Below are 13,928 nucleotides of genomic sequence, written 5' to 3'. Positions count from 1 at the left end.
ACTTCGAGACATTCATGCCTGAGAATATATTTCAACAATTATTACTATAATTTTGGAACTTGACTTAGTAATCTACATATGAAAATGTATTATTTTTATATTATTTATTTATTATTTAATTCATGAAATCGAAATGACGAGAAAATGCAATGAAAAAGTTGTTTCTATTTTAAATAAAACATTTTTAGTGATGTGAAAATCAACTAGGTATATTATATTGCCATACTCTCCATTTGCACGGGACTGTACCTATTTTGAATACATAGCGTTGTCCCAATAGTGTAGGGGTTAACCAATTATCACTGAATAAAACTTCAATAATTAATGTCAACATTTTGGAACTTTGTATTTAACTAAACATTTCTAAAAGAAAAACAATATTGTTTGATAAATAACAAAATAATCACTTTGATTATTAGATTGACGGGCGAAATCTATTTTAAAATCATTTTCCTGGCTTGGTGACACAATTATTACAGAATATGTTCGTTGTTTTTCTGTTCCCCTCGACCATTTTTCTAATCAATTATCTCTAGACCCTAGATACAAATTGATAATTTTGTTAGTTACTTCCCATTTGTAAGATTGAGTTAGTTTTTACAAACGTATGTCGTAGAGTGATGACTCTTGTGAGTGATTTTATAGTTGCGAAAACATTGTGTGATAAAAGTTAAAACCAGTGATTGACCGCGGAGGAGTGGTACGATTTTTCCCATAAAAATGTTGGTCAGTTTAAGTAAAATAAAATATAGCAACCCTAGTATAGATATGTAAATAACGTTAATTTGTATTAATTTCTACTGTTAATTGTAATATAATGTGATAGATTCAGTCTTAATTTAAAAAAATACGTTTATTAAAATTATTTTTTTACAATAATCTGTACTGCCTGTATAAGACAGGAACCTTAAGTGGCAAAATACTGTTTCATTTGAAACAAAAATATTACTATCTATATAGGGGCAGCCAAACTTTGGTTCGGCTATTTGTTCTATAAAGGACTAATGAAGGACTAATAAAGGACTAATTCTACAAATGACCAAAATACTAGGATCCGGTGATGATTGCATATTATTAAGATCGCACAAAAATCAAAATAAAGTTGCTTCACACACGTGGAGTAATCAAGTCTCTTCGTACTTCAAAGATTTTGATTACATGTTTGAAATTTTATGAAGGAATAAATCATCTTAACTTACCTATATCATACAAATTAAGGAGAATAATTTTACCCGTGTTTTGATGCAGGGGATTTTTTTTCATTTTGATTATTTATCAAGATAATTGTAATAAATAATCATTATTTATAAACATTTGAATAACTAACTGTTTTTTATTGTTATTAATAAATAGTAACTTTCTAAAAAATCAATATCCTCATCCTGTGTCAAGACACGGACAAAATTGTTTCAATAACTTTTACCATAGGTTATGATACTATAATTTCAACCGTGTAATAACAATCTTTATAGAGTACGAAAATCAGTTTTCACTATACTCCATGAAACCGATTTCAACGTTGCACGCTATTGCCTATATCAAAGAATGGAATATAGGACTATAAAAACAGAAATGATTTGTTTATCAAAGGCGAATAACAAAAGTGAATTAATCGAAACTACTAATCAAGTTTTGTTTTTTTGTATGGATAAAAAAAAACCAGAAACACGGAGTAGTATCGTAAAGAATGTTTTAAAAAAATATTTTCATTTCTTTTCAAGGAACTCCGAAAAAAATGTATACGATACCGGTGTTTGTCGAACTAGTTGAGTTCCGGGAAAAGGCAAGTTCAGGCGGCCGCCGTTCTGCGAAACCTATAAATCGCGGCCAATTAATCCTTCCGCAGTAGGAATTGCATCCGCGGTTTTAAACATATTGATAATTAATGTTCATTATTACTTATTAATATTTTTTATCGTTGTTGTTGTTGTTATTATTATCATCATCGATAGAGAATATTAATTAGTATATTATGATACGACGCTTCAGTAATAATGATTAATGTATTGCACGTCCATAATCGATTGATCAAATAATTTATGTGTCTATACGATACATATTTGCAAAAATGTTTTACCAGTATATTTTCCAAATGCACAATATCTTATTAAAAAATCTTCGAAATAATTGAAGAATACTTAATATAATCTATATAATATTTAACTTTGATGTTGTGCGTATACAGGTAAACAAAGTGTAAACAATAAACAATTCAGGAGAATATGGTAAGTGTTGTTATACAACTCTATCCCACGCACTTTTGATTTTATAATTTATTTGTTGCTAATATTCACAATATACCTAATTATGAGAATATTATTATCTGTGATGTAACAGTGCTTTTATAGTTGAATACATCAACTTTTAGTATTTTTAATATAGGTTTTCCTTGACACAACATATAGAGAGAAACTAAAAGAGTCAAAAATAGATTATTTTTAAGTAATAAAATATTAAAATACATTGAAACCAATCTCATATTTTTATACTAAGAGTTAATCCAACTTTTTAAAACTAAAATATAAAAAAATTATCACTTCATCATATACCATTCAGTTTCAATTTGATAAAAGGTCAATTATTATGAATAATATTTGACCCAAAGCCCACATCCCACATAGCTGGTGCTAACGAAAAGTGAATCAGATTTGTTTCACATATTATTTTATAAACAGAGATAAAAAAAATTGAAGAGAAATGTCGTCTTAAAATATAAAGATTACAGTGATAAAAATTAATTTGTGTTGTTGCCAAGAGAAAAATAGTATAATATAAATATTTTACAATTTACAATGAAGAATTTAAATCTCTTATACAAATTTTAAACATAATACCTATAGGATATTTTTCGTGAATATTTTGAACTTGTGTGTATTACTAAATGATGTAACGCATCACCAAAATAATCTACTATAAAAAACAATTATTACGATATAAATATGTGATAAAAAAATAAATTATTAAGTGGTACCTAAATTACATTTTAGAATTTGTACATTTAAACGCATTACTGCTAAAAACTGTATAGTAAAAATATAATTAGTTTTATTTCATATAAGATTTTTAACTGCACCTTAATAATTATAATAAAATCTGCTTTGAGCGATAAAAAAATATATATTATGTACATATTATATCGATATCATCAGTCCGCGAGCGAGTGTTATGTACACCTATATAATACAAAATTATAGATCAGAAGATCATAATATTCTCGGAAACAATGTCATCGGACGTGGGTTGGTTCGAGTTAGTTATAATAAAATAAACAAAATAATAAAACGCCCATGAACAATAACAATAATTGTGTAACGACAATAGAATTATATATTGCCCAAGAGACATGTTTCGTCGCGTCATCCCGGTTTCCAACATGCCGTTTATGTACGCGACATGACGGGAACGGGCGTCACCGGATTAGATTGGGCTCGTGCGATATAGGCGCCGCTATTTGGGGGCACCGCGTTGACGTATTCAAATATAATATTATACGAGTAATCACGGCCTGTAAACACGTCGCTTTTTAATTTTTATGGGCTTTATGGTGTGAGCGGAAAAGCTCGGCCGTGTCGTATTCGGGTATTGGCGTATTGCACGTGCGACGACACGGCCATTATGTTTAATGGTACAGGCTGCAGTGGCCTCGCCCGTGCTAACAGTTTTATAGTGGATTTACACTTTTGAATTCTAAAGCCGACGAACAGTTTATTGGTTTTACGCGTAGGTAATACGGGGATATGGCCATATTATCCGTTTAATTTTGTTTTACGCGCTATCTTTATGAGAGTTGAGCTGTTAATGGAATGCTCTAATAGTTTTACACTGCAGCTCTCAGCGCTGTGTTTGCCACGTAAAGTGTGGCAATGTCACACCGATAGTGGTTTGAAGAGGTGATTTTTGAAAACGTCGTAGAAAATTCGCAATGTAATTATTTGCATTCAATTATAAAGGTATTTTTAAATTATTTATAACCGGTTGATCATTTTACTGTGCGGTTCGACGGTACTTTATTACATACCTACGTATATTATATTACGCATAATATACAAGTAAATAAGTATACTTTAAGAATATACACATTGTGGTTCGAAGATTGTAATAATAACACTTTTCGAAATTGTTGAATCATATTCATCATCTACCTAATCACGACTTTGATACAATTTGTAACTATATAGTTGAATCTGCATTTGTGGAGAGCAAAAATGGACCTGGAACAACATAGCGTCCAATCAATATACTATTGTAACACTACAGTATAGGTAGTCGGTAGCAATTTAAAAAACAATCCCAGTCATCGGGTATTGAAACGGATGACGCTGTACGCGGCTGTCGGGTGTGCATAATATAATACGAACAGGGGAATGGCACCGGAAGACTCCGGATGTATGATAATATATAAAGGTGTATCCCATCGAAAGGTGTAAGCTCGTGCGAATCGGAGCGGCGCTCGTGTTCGGATCACGGCGGCGGCGGTATTCGGGCCACCGCGCCCATATACACTATTAGGTAGTAGGTACGCCGCTGTACTGCTAACCGTCGAGTTATTAAAACATCAACGAGCGCGGTCGCTCAGCGCGTGCGTTAACCGCGTTTATAATTAGAGTTCGTTTTAACTGCGATCGTGTTTATTGGCAAAATGTACTGCGGCGGTGGTGGTGATGATGTAAAAGTGACGCAATTGCGCGGCCAACGCGTGGTGTCTGTATCGATCGGCCGGACGGGAAAAATCGGAAAATGTTCAGGAAAAAAAAGCTGAACAACCGAACAATAACAACAACAACTGCACCGGCACGAACGCCGTTGTTGTGCCGGTCAGGGCGCGGTTACCGCCGTTGAAGAGCCAAAATTCCGGGAAACCGTAGGAGCATAGGTGCACCGACCAGGCCCGATACAATTATTATTATAATCATTATCATCATCACCATCATAGTTCGTCGTCGTCGTCGTTGTACAGAGCGTTACATCCGGGGTACATGGCCGGGATATCGGAAAAAAAACCGTAAAAGCCAACGTGTAGAATAAAAAGAATAATCTATCAGTAAACGATATTGCAAATTGTGTGTACACGAGTATAATATTATAATATTATACAGGGTGCTTGAGTTCTGTGGCGAAACCGTTCACGGTTTTACACGGTGCGGTAGGTTAGGTATCATAATTCGCAAATAATATCGTTGTAACAAAACGTTAATAGTTCGTTATTATAGGGGTTGCGAACGGGGTGTTACTTATTATTGTTGTTGTTGTTGTTGTTGCGTCGGCTGCTGCAGGAGCAGTGTACGAAAATTAGTGAACGGCGTCGGCGGTCGTAAAACATTGGCCCCATCGACGACGACCGTATTTTAATATTATAATATGGCGTATAATATAATATTATTACAACCATCTGCTGCCGGTGTTGCTATTTACGCATACCGAAAGAGTATTATATTATATTATTCACACGGTGGTGTTGGTGAATAATAATAATAATAATAATAATATATTTTATTATTATTTCGTACGTTGTCATTCGTGTGTGTGTTTTAAATAATATTCAAACAACTGGCGGCGAACACACACGCACAATGAATGGTATATAATATGCACACAATACGCGGTGCGTCGCGTATTGGTTGTATTTCAAACGAAAAGAAAAATTAACAAAGAAACGAAACTTGGCCCACGACAGGCACATCGGAGATCGTAATCAAACATAACATAATATGTATAATATTATTTTGAAATACGTTTAAATATGCGCGATCACGTGGCGACGGTGTTGCTATATGGTTGGGTACGATTGCGTGTGTATATGACACGCCGCCGGTGCGGGTTTGTGGGTGGCGAACGACGAATAACAAGTAATAATAATAATGGTACACATTATCGTTGTAAGACAATAGGTTTTGAGGGTGGACGGGACGGTGACGGTGTTCCGGTGAAGTCGCGGTGTTTGGGGGCTGTCGTCGCCGTCGTGACCGTCCTCCACAAGAGGAGAACCTGTGTTATACGACAATATTATATACCGTCGTCCTCGCATGTGTACCTACTTATAATACACCAAACGAGATTATACTATGCGGACTGGACGATAATCTGTGGTCAACGCGTTTGTATATAATATTATAATGTATACCACACGAACGATGACTATTATTATTCAAATCGACGATAGATAGAAGACTGTCTCAGGTTTCCCCTTCGTGTGAGTCGCCGCAATGCTGTAATAACGCAACAGATTATCGTTATCGTTGTAATTAGTCAAAGGGAGACGGACATATGGACAATCGGTCCGGCTACATTATAGTAACGATTGTAATTTTATTACGTATACATAATAATAATAATAATAATAATAATAATAATAATAATATTAACAATAATAAAGAATCGTTCGGCGAGGACAACGACAACGACCACCACCACCACGTGTGTAATACACGATCGTCGGCAGGACCAAATACGACGATGACGACGACGACGACCTTATTGTAAAAACAATGGGCAGTGCGGGGACGGGGAGAGTAGGAGGAAAGCCGGAAAGCAGTCGAAACGCGAGAACATATACGAAGGCGATGGGCGATCGGGCTCAGACGGCTCGGCACAGTGCGACACTCCTTTCTCTATTCTCCATATTATAATATTATTATACAACACAATATCATTTTATACATAATATCACACACACGGTGGTTCTTCTTGTACGTCGAGGTAAGAGCTGTATGCGTATTTTAATAATACCGCAGACAAACCATACTAATAATAATCGTCGACCACTCGTTATACTGTGGTCGACCGTCGACAGTCCTGCGCGCACAACATTCGTCTTCGTCGCCGCAGCAGCTGCTGTGAAACGCGTACATTGCGAGCGTGGTGTTTTTTTAGTTTTACTTTTTTCTAACCGTTTTCGGTGTACGATATCCAATGACACATACACGAACGATAATAAATTCTATAATTTCGGAAAAAGCTTTTATGTGACTTGTCTCACGCGTCGTTGAACACATTACATGGATCGGGCGCGCGTAATCTTCGTTTTGCTTTCGGCGGCAGCGGACCGCAGTTCCAGTGCGAGGCAGCTGCTGCAACGCCTCTCCTTCTGCTGCAGCACGCACACACACTCACACACACATACACACACACACACACACACACACACACACACACGTCAAACGCGCGTACGCCTCTTCCGAAGCGGCCGCCGCCGTCGTTACTCTTTTCCGGTGCACCACAAACAGCGGCGGCTGCGGCGTTTCGGTAGCAGCTGCTGCAGCAGCGTGGACGACGATATTATGCAGTGGAGGCGACAATAACGCGGCCGACGTTGGATGCGAAGTTGCCGCCTGCATCGGCTATTTTTAATACTCAAGCCACCTCCCCTCCATCATCCTCACAATCAACGTCAACACACGAGCAGGTCCACCGCCGAAGATTCATCACCGCCGTTGACGTATATAATATAATATGACGTATTACTATCAACTATGTAACAATATGAGTTTGAATATAAAAATGCACTCGTTCTTCAATATTGACGATGAAAAGCGCCCACGTGGAGTGTGTACCTATATCATCGAGCGGGGTGGTGCGTATGCGGCAATGAATTATCATGAGAGAAAAAAACCATCGATCGTGTTCGTGTATAATAATAATGATATTATGTATGTACGTTTTCTTTTGATTCGACGAGAAGGTACACACAACTGGTAATAATAATAATACGGTAATTCGAACGACGCCGGTGGCGGCCGCTCTCCGAGACCGTTGTTGTTTTGACTATAATATTAAACTATTTTATTGTAACATTTTGTAAATGATTTTGTATCGAATGGTATTATAATAATAATGTTATGCGAAAACGCGGTGACTGCGACGATGGTGGGCCACCGTTATTAGTTATTACCTACACGCTGCATTATATATTTTGTACACAATCGAATAATAATAGCCGACTGAGACTACGACTACTACGACGGCTACAACTCACTCTTCCACTCCGACCGTCGTGCCCTCGTGCCCGTTTCCCTAATATGGGGAGTGCCCTCCGGCGGCCATAAAATCGGGAAAAAAATAAAAAATAAATACAAAATATAAGCCCGGCCGGTCGTAAAAATACGCACACCCAAGCCTAAAAAATACACGTATGTCGTGTGTGTGTGCGAGAGCGTATAAGACAACGGGGACACACAAAAGCAAGCGCGTTACATATTTTCACATGGGGCCTCCTGTCGTAGCAACTACACTCTATACGAGAGCACGAGGAGACGGTGTCCCTTGGGTTGCGGGTGTTAACGGGTGGTGCACGCGGTAGCGGCTGACGGTGGTGCAACGGGTACACAGAAATATTACCGCCGTAGCCGCTCGGCGGTAAGCACATTTTTTGGTCATTCTATCGTTTACTGTTTTACAACTGTCTACCGAGAGTATTATTGTCATTAAAATATTATTGTTATTACTGCGTATTGCTTGCGAGCATGTGGGTGGGTGTTTGCCGTGAGGGTATTTTTAGTGCCGTCTTGGTCTGCACGGGATGGATGGATGGTCCGACTTGGCGAGGCGAGACGCTCGCAATACAGTCGTTATCGCGTAATTACGTAGACGGGTCAACTTTAATAATATAATTATATGCCGCCGCCAACGGTAGTACACTCTCGACGCACAACCGTCTACCGTGCTACGCGAAAAACGATTACTCCACCACACCCCCCCACTCGTACTTTTTCAGCACGACTATTTTTATAAGTCACCAGTGCCACCGCGGATTTCCACTAGCGGCATACTACTGTTTGCGCCCCCGCCTCACCCTAGTTTCTAATGCTGGCGAGTACTCGGCTGGCGGTTACCTATGTGCTTTTTTTTTGTTGGCATTATTGACGTCTACGTTCCTCTGAACTTTACATAATCATGTTAAGCAACGACGAGATAAAAAACTCTACTTACACAACAAGTACAAAGCGAATAAAAGCTACTTAAAATTATATTTTATTATCGTCGCACACGCCGATTGCGTACGTGCAATGGAACGTCTAAGGAGAAACCATTCAGTCTATAATACATAATATAGTCCCCACGATTCCACACGTTATTTAATAAAAGCGGTTCGATATTATGTATGTGTGTGTGTGTGTGTAGTTTGGAGTTTGGACAGCGATGCACACATTACCCGATCGACGTTATATTGTTATTAATAGACCGGAGGCGGTGGCGGCGAGAGGATGAAATCTGCGGGCCGCTTGGGGTCGTCGACAGTGCCGTCGTCAGAGATTAGGGGAGACCCGACCCCCTTATATTTATAGATCGACCCGTTTTGACGAGTTCCTCGTTTTCGCTCTGCACAGACACATACATCATATTATTATACACACCAAACACACACATTATTGTACGCGCGGAAAACCTCTCTCCCCGACCGCTCATAAGTCACATGGTAAACGAGGGAAAAAAACGCATTAGTCACTACGCACATATTATAATAATAATAATAATAATAATATACACGAGGCCGCTGCCAGAGCGAACATAAACTCTTGACATTTCAAACCCTGCAACAGCGGCGGCGATGGTGGGCCCTTCGAGGACGCGTACCTACTCTAATAAAAATAAAACTAGGCTACGGCGGCGGTGAAAAGGGGTGGCTGCGGCGGTTAATAGTCGTGAGTACGGCCGTCAAACGGGAAAGAAAGGGCGCGGCGACGCGAGGAATGGATTGAGCGTTCGTGTGTGTGAACTGCAAGGGACGTTGCGAGAACCCGGGGCGACGGTTAAAATATTTTAATGTTGGTGGGTAGGTAATAGCATATTATAACAAAATGTTACAAGACGGAAAATAAACGGAACGAGATTGTCCGGTCAGGATCCAGTGAGAATCTCCTCAGCCGAGCCGTTTGTAATCGGAACGCCGACTCGACGCTAAGGCTATTTAGATTATACACGGTTCGTCGTAATAATTTTCCGTAAAGACTACCGAAAACCACATAACTCCGTATAAGGCGCATGTGTAATATATACATATAATCCGCCTATAACAACCGTCGTAATGTAATAATATAATATTATTTTATCGGTATGTACACTACGTAACGGCAACAGCAGAAGCAGCAGCAGCAGGTGTGCGTGTGCTGCAATAAATATTATAAGAATATTGTTTAAAACGCCTCCGACTACCGGCTGGAGCATCATTTTAAAGACGCGATAACAATTTCCTCTAATAACAATATTGTGTTTTAGACGCGTCGCGCGCACGCGTCCGCGCAGCAACAAACACGGCGACGGAGTTAATCGCATTATGTAATGTAATTAACGTTGTATTGTGTACAGCAGTTTCGGAATTCGTGAGTTTCTCGGAAAGCAGAATAAAAAAGAACACGCGGTAGATGGGAAAAAAACGGTGCTTGCCGCCCCGAGGGATCTCTCGCCGCCTCCCCATCTGCACCTATCTTACCCGCCGGGGACCGGGTAACCCGATATTATATTGTAATACACGGACACGCCATAATAGGCACATATAAGTATAAAATTATGTATATTATTATATAGACTGATGTATTTCAGATACACGACTGTGAATCGTATTATTAATATAACTAAACCATAATAGCGATACTCACAGACTCTGATCACATCGGCCAAAACGAAGGAGACTACCAACAAAAAAGCCGCCATCCTCGCGAAACCGCTGGCTCGTCTCCTCCGGGGGGTTGCCGCAGTAGCCACTGCCGCCGCTGTCGTTGCCACCTTCATAGTCATCTCTTTTTGTCGGGAAAACTTGCTTCTGCTAAAAAAACACACAGCGAGCTGTTACATGAATGCGATACGAGTCAAGAGATTATTAAGTTTATAGGTATGTAGGTGGTAAACCGTAGTCGTCGCCGTCGATCTCGCCAAAGGTTTAGAAACACCGACAATACTGTCTGCACTCACCGGCGACTCTTTTGACGGACGGGCAGGTGTTTTGCTCGACGGCAGTTGCCGATCGAACACCTTGTGGGCGAGTAAACACAATGACAATAACGGTGACGGCGGCGGTATAGCACGCACAGCGATGGAATAAATTTCGTTTTTTAATATTTATTATTTATTACTATTATTATTGTGCACCTAAAACTATGTACTAGGTATTATTATTGTTTTACGTCTGTCTCGTACTTTTCCACTGAAATCACCGGCGCGAACAACCTCTGCAAGGACGCTGTGGAGCTGTCGGTATCGATGGTTCACGCGCAGTGGCGCGCAACGTTGTCCTGTGACGACTCGCAGAACGTCGCTGCACTTTAACCGCAATGTGCTTCTCCTCTGATGAGGTCGTCCGGGTCGACTACCGCCGCGACGTGTGAGTGTATGCTGAGAGCGTTACCGGTCGTCGGCCACTGCTACTTCAGCGACGACTTGTGCTATGCGACGAAAACGACGGCTAGCGACCGTCGAGCGGACGCGAAAAGCGAGAATGTTATGGACGGTTGTTTTTGCGGGTACTACCGTCGACACGGGGGAAATCAAATGGAAATTCTCTGGCGGAGACCGGCAAAAAAAAAATATATAATTTATTTAATCAGGAGACTTGGCGCTTATAGCGATCGCAACATCGTCGCCCGGCGAAACGCGTCTTATGGTTATTTTCGAACAACACGATATTATTTATTTATTACACGTATCGAAAACGACTATTTAAAAAACGTATTGCTGGGTACAACGGTATCACCGGCGTTGCTGCTGGACGACCGACTGCGAGTGAATGACTGGCTGGCTGGCTGCCGTGGAGTACGCAAAGTAGTGTGTAGCGGCGGCGTGCGTGGTTGTGCGTAGCACTCTATGGACAAAAAACCGTACAACGATAATCATTTCAAAACGCGGGCGTTGGATGTGCGCGTGCGGGCGCGACCCGATGCCGGCTGTTAGTCGTGTCGGCGGCGGCCGGTGAATTGCCGGCGTTTGTTCCGCGCGTCGAACGCTCAAGAGGGGCAGTTCGGGCCGGGGGGAGCGGCCGTCTAGGCGGGGGGTGTGGGGAGCGGCCGTCGGGGCCGGGGTACCACCGCCGCCGAAGCCTTCTTTCCGCGATGATCGGGGGGAGGAGGTAGTGGGGGAAACGATCTCGTGTCGGTTGGCGCCCAACTGGCGGCCGCCGCCGCTGTTGCCGCTCGCCGGCCACGGCGGCGGCGATGTCCCCCACCGTTATATGCACACTCACACTCGTCCGCGGATCGAAATGATAATAATAATAATAAATAATACCGAATTACCGACGTCGCGTCTTCGTTGTTCATCGAATACCCATACATGTCGGCAACTGTTTTTTTCCTCTTTTTCGGATTTAATACCGTGAAACCTGTCTCTTTGGCAGTCTAAAGAATGATGATCCCTGAATAAGAAACGATAAACCCAAAAACCATACAATATATAGGAATATTTCTTCGACCCACCGGTTTGATTCTACATTTTTCATTTTTTTTTTCTATACAAATATACAAACTTGGTTTGATATTTTGCACATTTAGTAGTTTATTAGGATATGCATAAATTATAATAATTATATATATATTACGAACATCATAATCACATACTCGAATACGTCACCCATTTGCCATTTGTATAATATTAATATACCCATACAAAACAAGAAAACCTGATGAGAAATCGAACCTTCTCAACTTGTAGTTGACTCTGACAAAATAAACCCGTATAATTACGTTAAAACGGGCATTAATTGGTAAATGAATGATTCCATTTGATATACTTTTTTCAGAGACGTCACGCACTCACGCTCACGTTCAAATTTGAAATGTCTGTACCACGATTAGTGATTATCATTGTTTACACACTATGGTCCGCGACTTAAAATTACAATGACAATGCATACTGTGTAATATGCTATATACGATAGTCGATAGAATAATATTGTTGATAACATTTATTGGCCGGTAACGACGATGGATTTTTGTGCCAGTAGATAAGACATGAAAAGTAGTAGCACTGAAGCAGACTGCTGTATTGCGATTCCCAAATATTGTAGTGATCTACATAACATTTGCTTTAACTCACTGTCAGAGTGTTGTGTTTTATTTAACGTGTTTATAATATCAAGATTCTTTTTATGAAATATATCAGGATTATAATTATACATAATAGCTATATAGATAATCTGATAAATTAGTGTTCAAAATATCAAAACACATTTTAATATTAAAATATGCACCTAACATTATACATAATTTATCAATATAACAAAAAATACAAATTATTATAGTATTCATAACAATATTAGGTATACCGATATAGTGCTATAGCATACAATTGTATTCACTAGGTATTTATTTGTGTTAAAAAGACCTAATCAGTGGCGTATACTATTGAGTGTTAATGAAGGGATACACGAATATACTACAATCTCTCTGATGTATACTAGTTTACGTCTATACAATATATCCCCAAAATGACGTATTATTTCACTATTTAGATAGTTCAAAAAGAAATGGAGTACTGGTTTCATATAATAATTTATATTGATTCTATATAATATACTTATTATAACCTCAATAAATGTAGTTATGATCAGACGTTTAGTTTTCATAATTGTAAAGTGAATATATATATATATAATAATATACAATAAACCATAATGCCCCATTGTATATTATGTAGATATAGATAATTTTGTATTATTATAATGTATAAGAAGAACTTATTTTCTAATGCTTAAAAATAAATAAATTATTGAATCAATGGTTTAATAATAATACATTATTGATTATAATATATGCATACAATTTTTATAGCAACACTTAAATTGTGATCATGATTTCTCTATACTATATATGCTATATAGTATATAATATAGGTACCTAAACATATTATAATGTAATAAAAAAGAACCGTGGGTACGACACTGACCTATGTGTTAGAAGGATCAATTTTTATGCTATTGTCGGAGTATATAGTTAATTACGGAC

At 39.0% G+C, this 13,928-nt stretch overlaps 1 protein-coding gene across 4 annotated transcripts in view; it reads right to left on the bottom strand.

Moving 5' to 3' along the window:
* Nucleotides 1-11,865, bottom strand: part of LOC111038771 (neural cell adhesion molecule 1-like) — a 37,415-nt gene extending 25,550 nt beyond the window's left edge. The window contains exons 1-2 of one of the 4 annotated variants that reach the window (XM_022321999.1): nucleotides 11,131-11,865; nucleotides 10,593-10,759 (exon numbers count right to left, since the gene is read on the bottom strand). In XM_022321999.1, coding sequence (XP_022177691.1) covers nucleotides 10,593-10,731 — 139 coding nt within the window. In that variant the 5' untranslated portion in view covers nucleotides 10,732-10,759; nucleotides 11,131-11,865. Of the gene's footprint in view, nucleotides 1-10,592; nucleotides 10,760-11,130 lie in introns of those variants that run through there. The other 3 variants (XM_022321996.1, XM_022321995.1, XM_022321998.1) reach the window with 3 other exon arrangements.
* Between the last annotated feature and the right edge of the window lie 2,063 nt (nucleotides 11,866-13,928).

This window comes from Myzus persicae, unplaced genomic scaffold, assembly GCF_001856785.1.
Source record: "Myzus persicae strain clone G006 unplaced genomic scaffold, MPER_G0061.0, whole genome shotgun sequence".
NCBI lineage: Eukaryota > Metazoa > Arthropoda > Insecta > Hemiptera > Aphididae > Myzus > Myzus persicae.
This window is presented reverse-complemented; position numbering and strand designations above follow the sequence as displayed.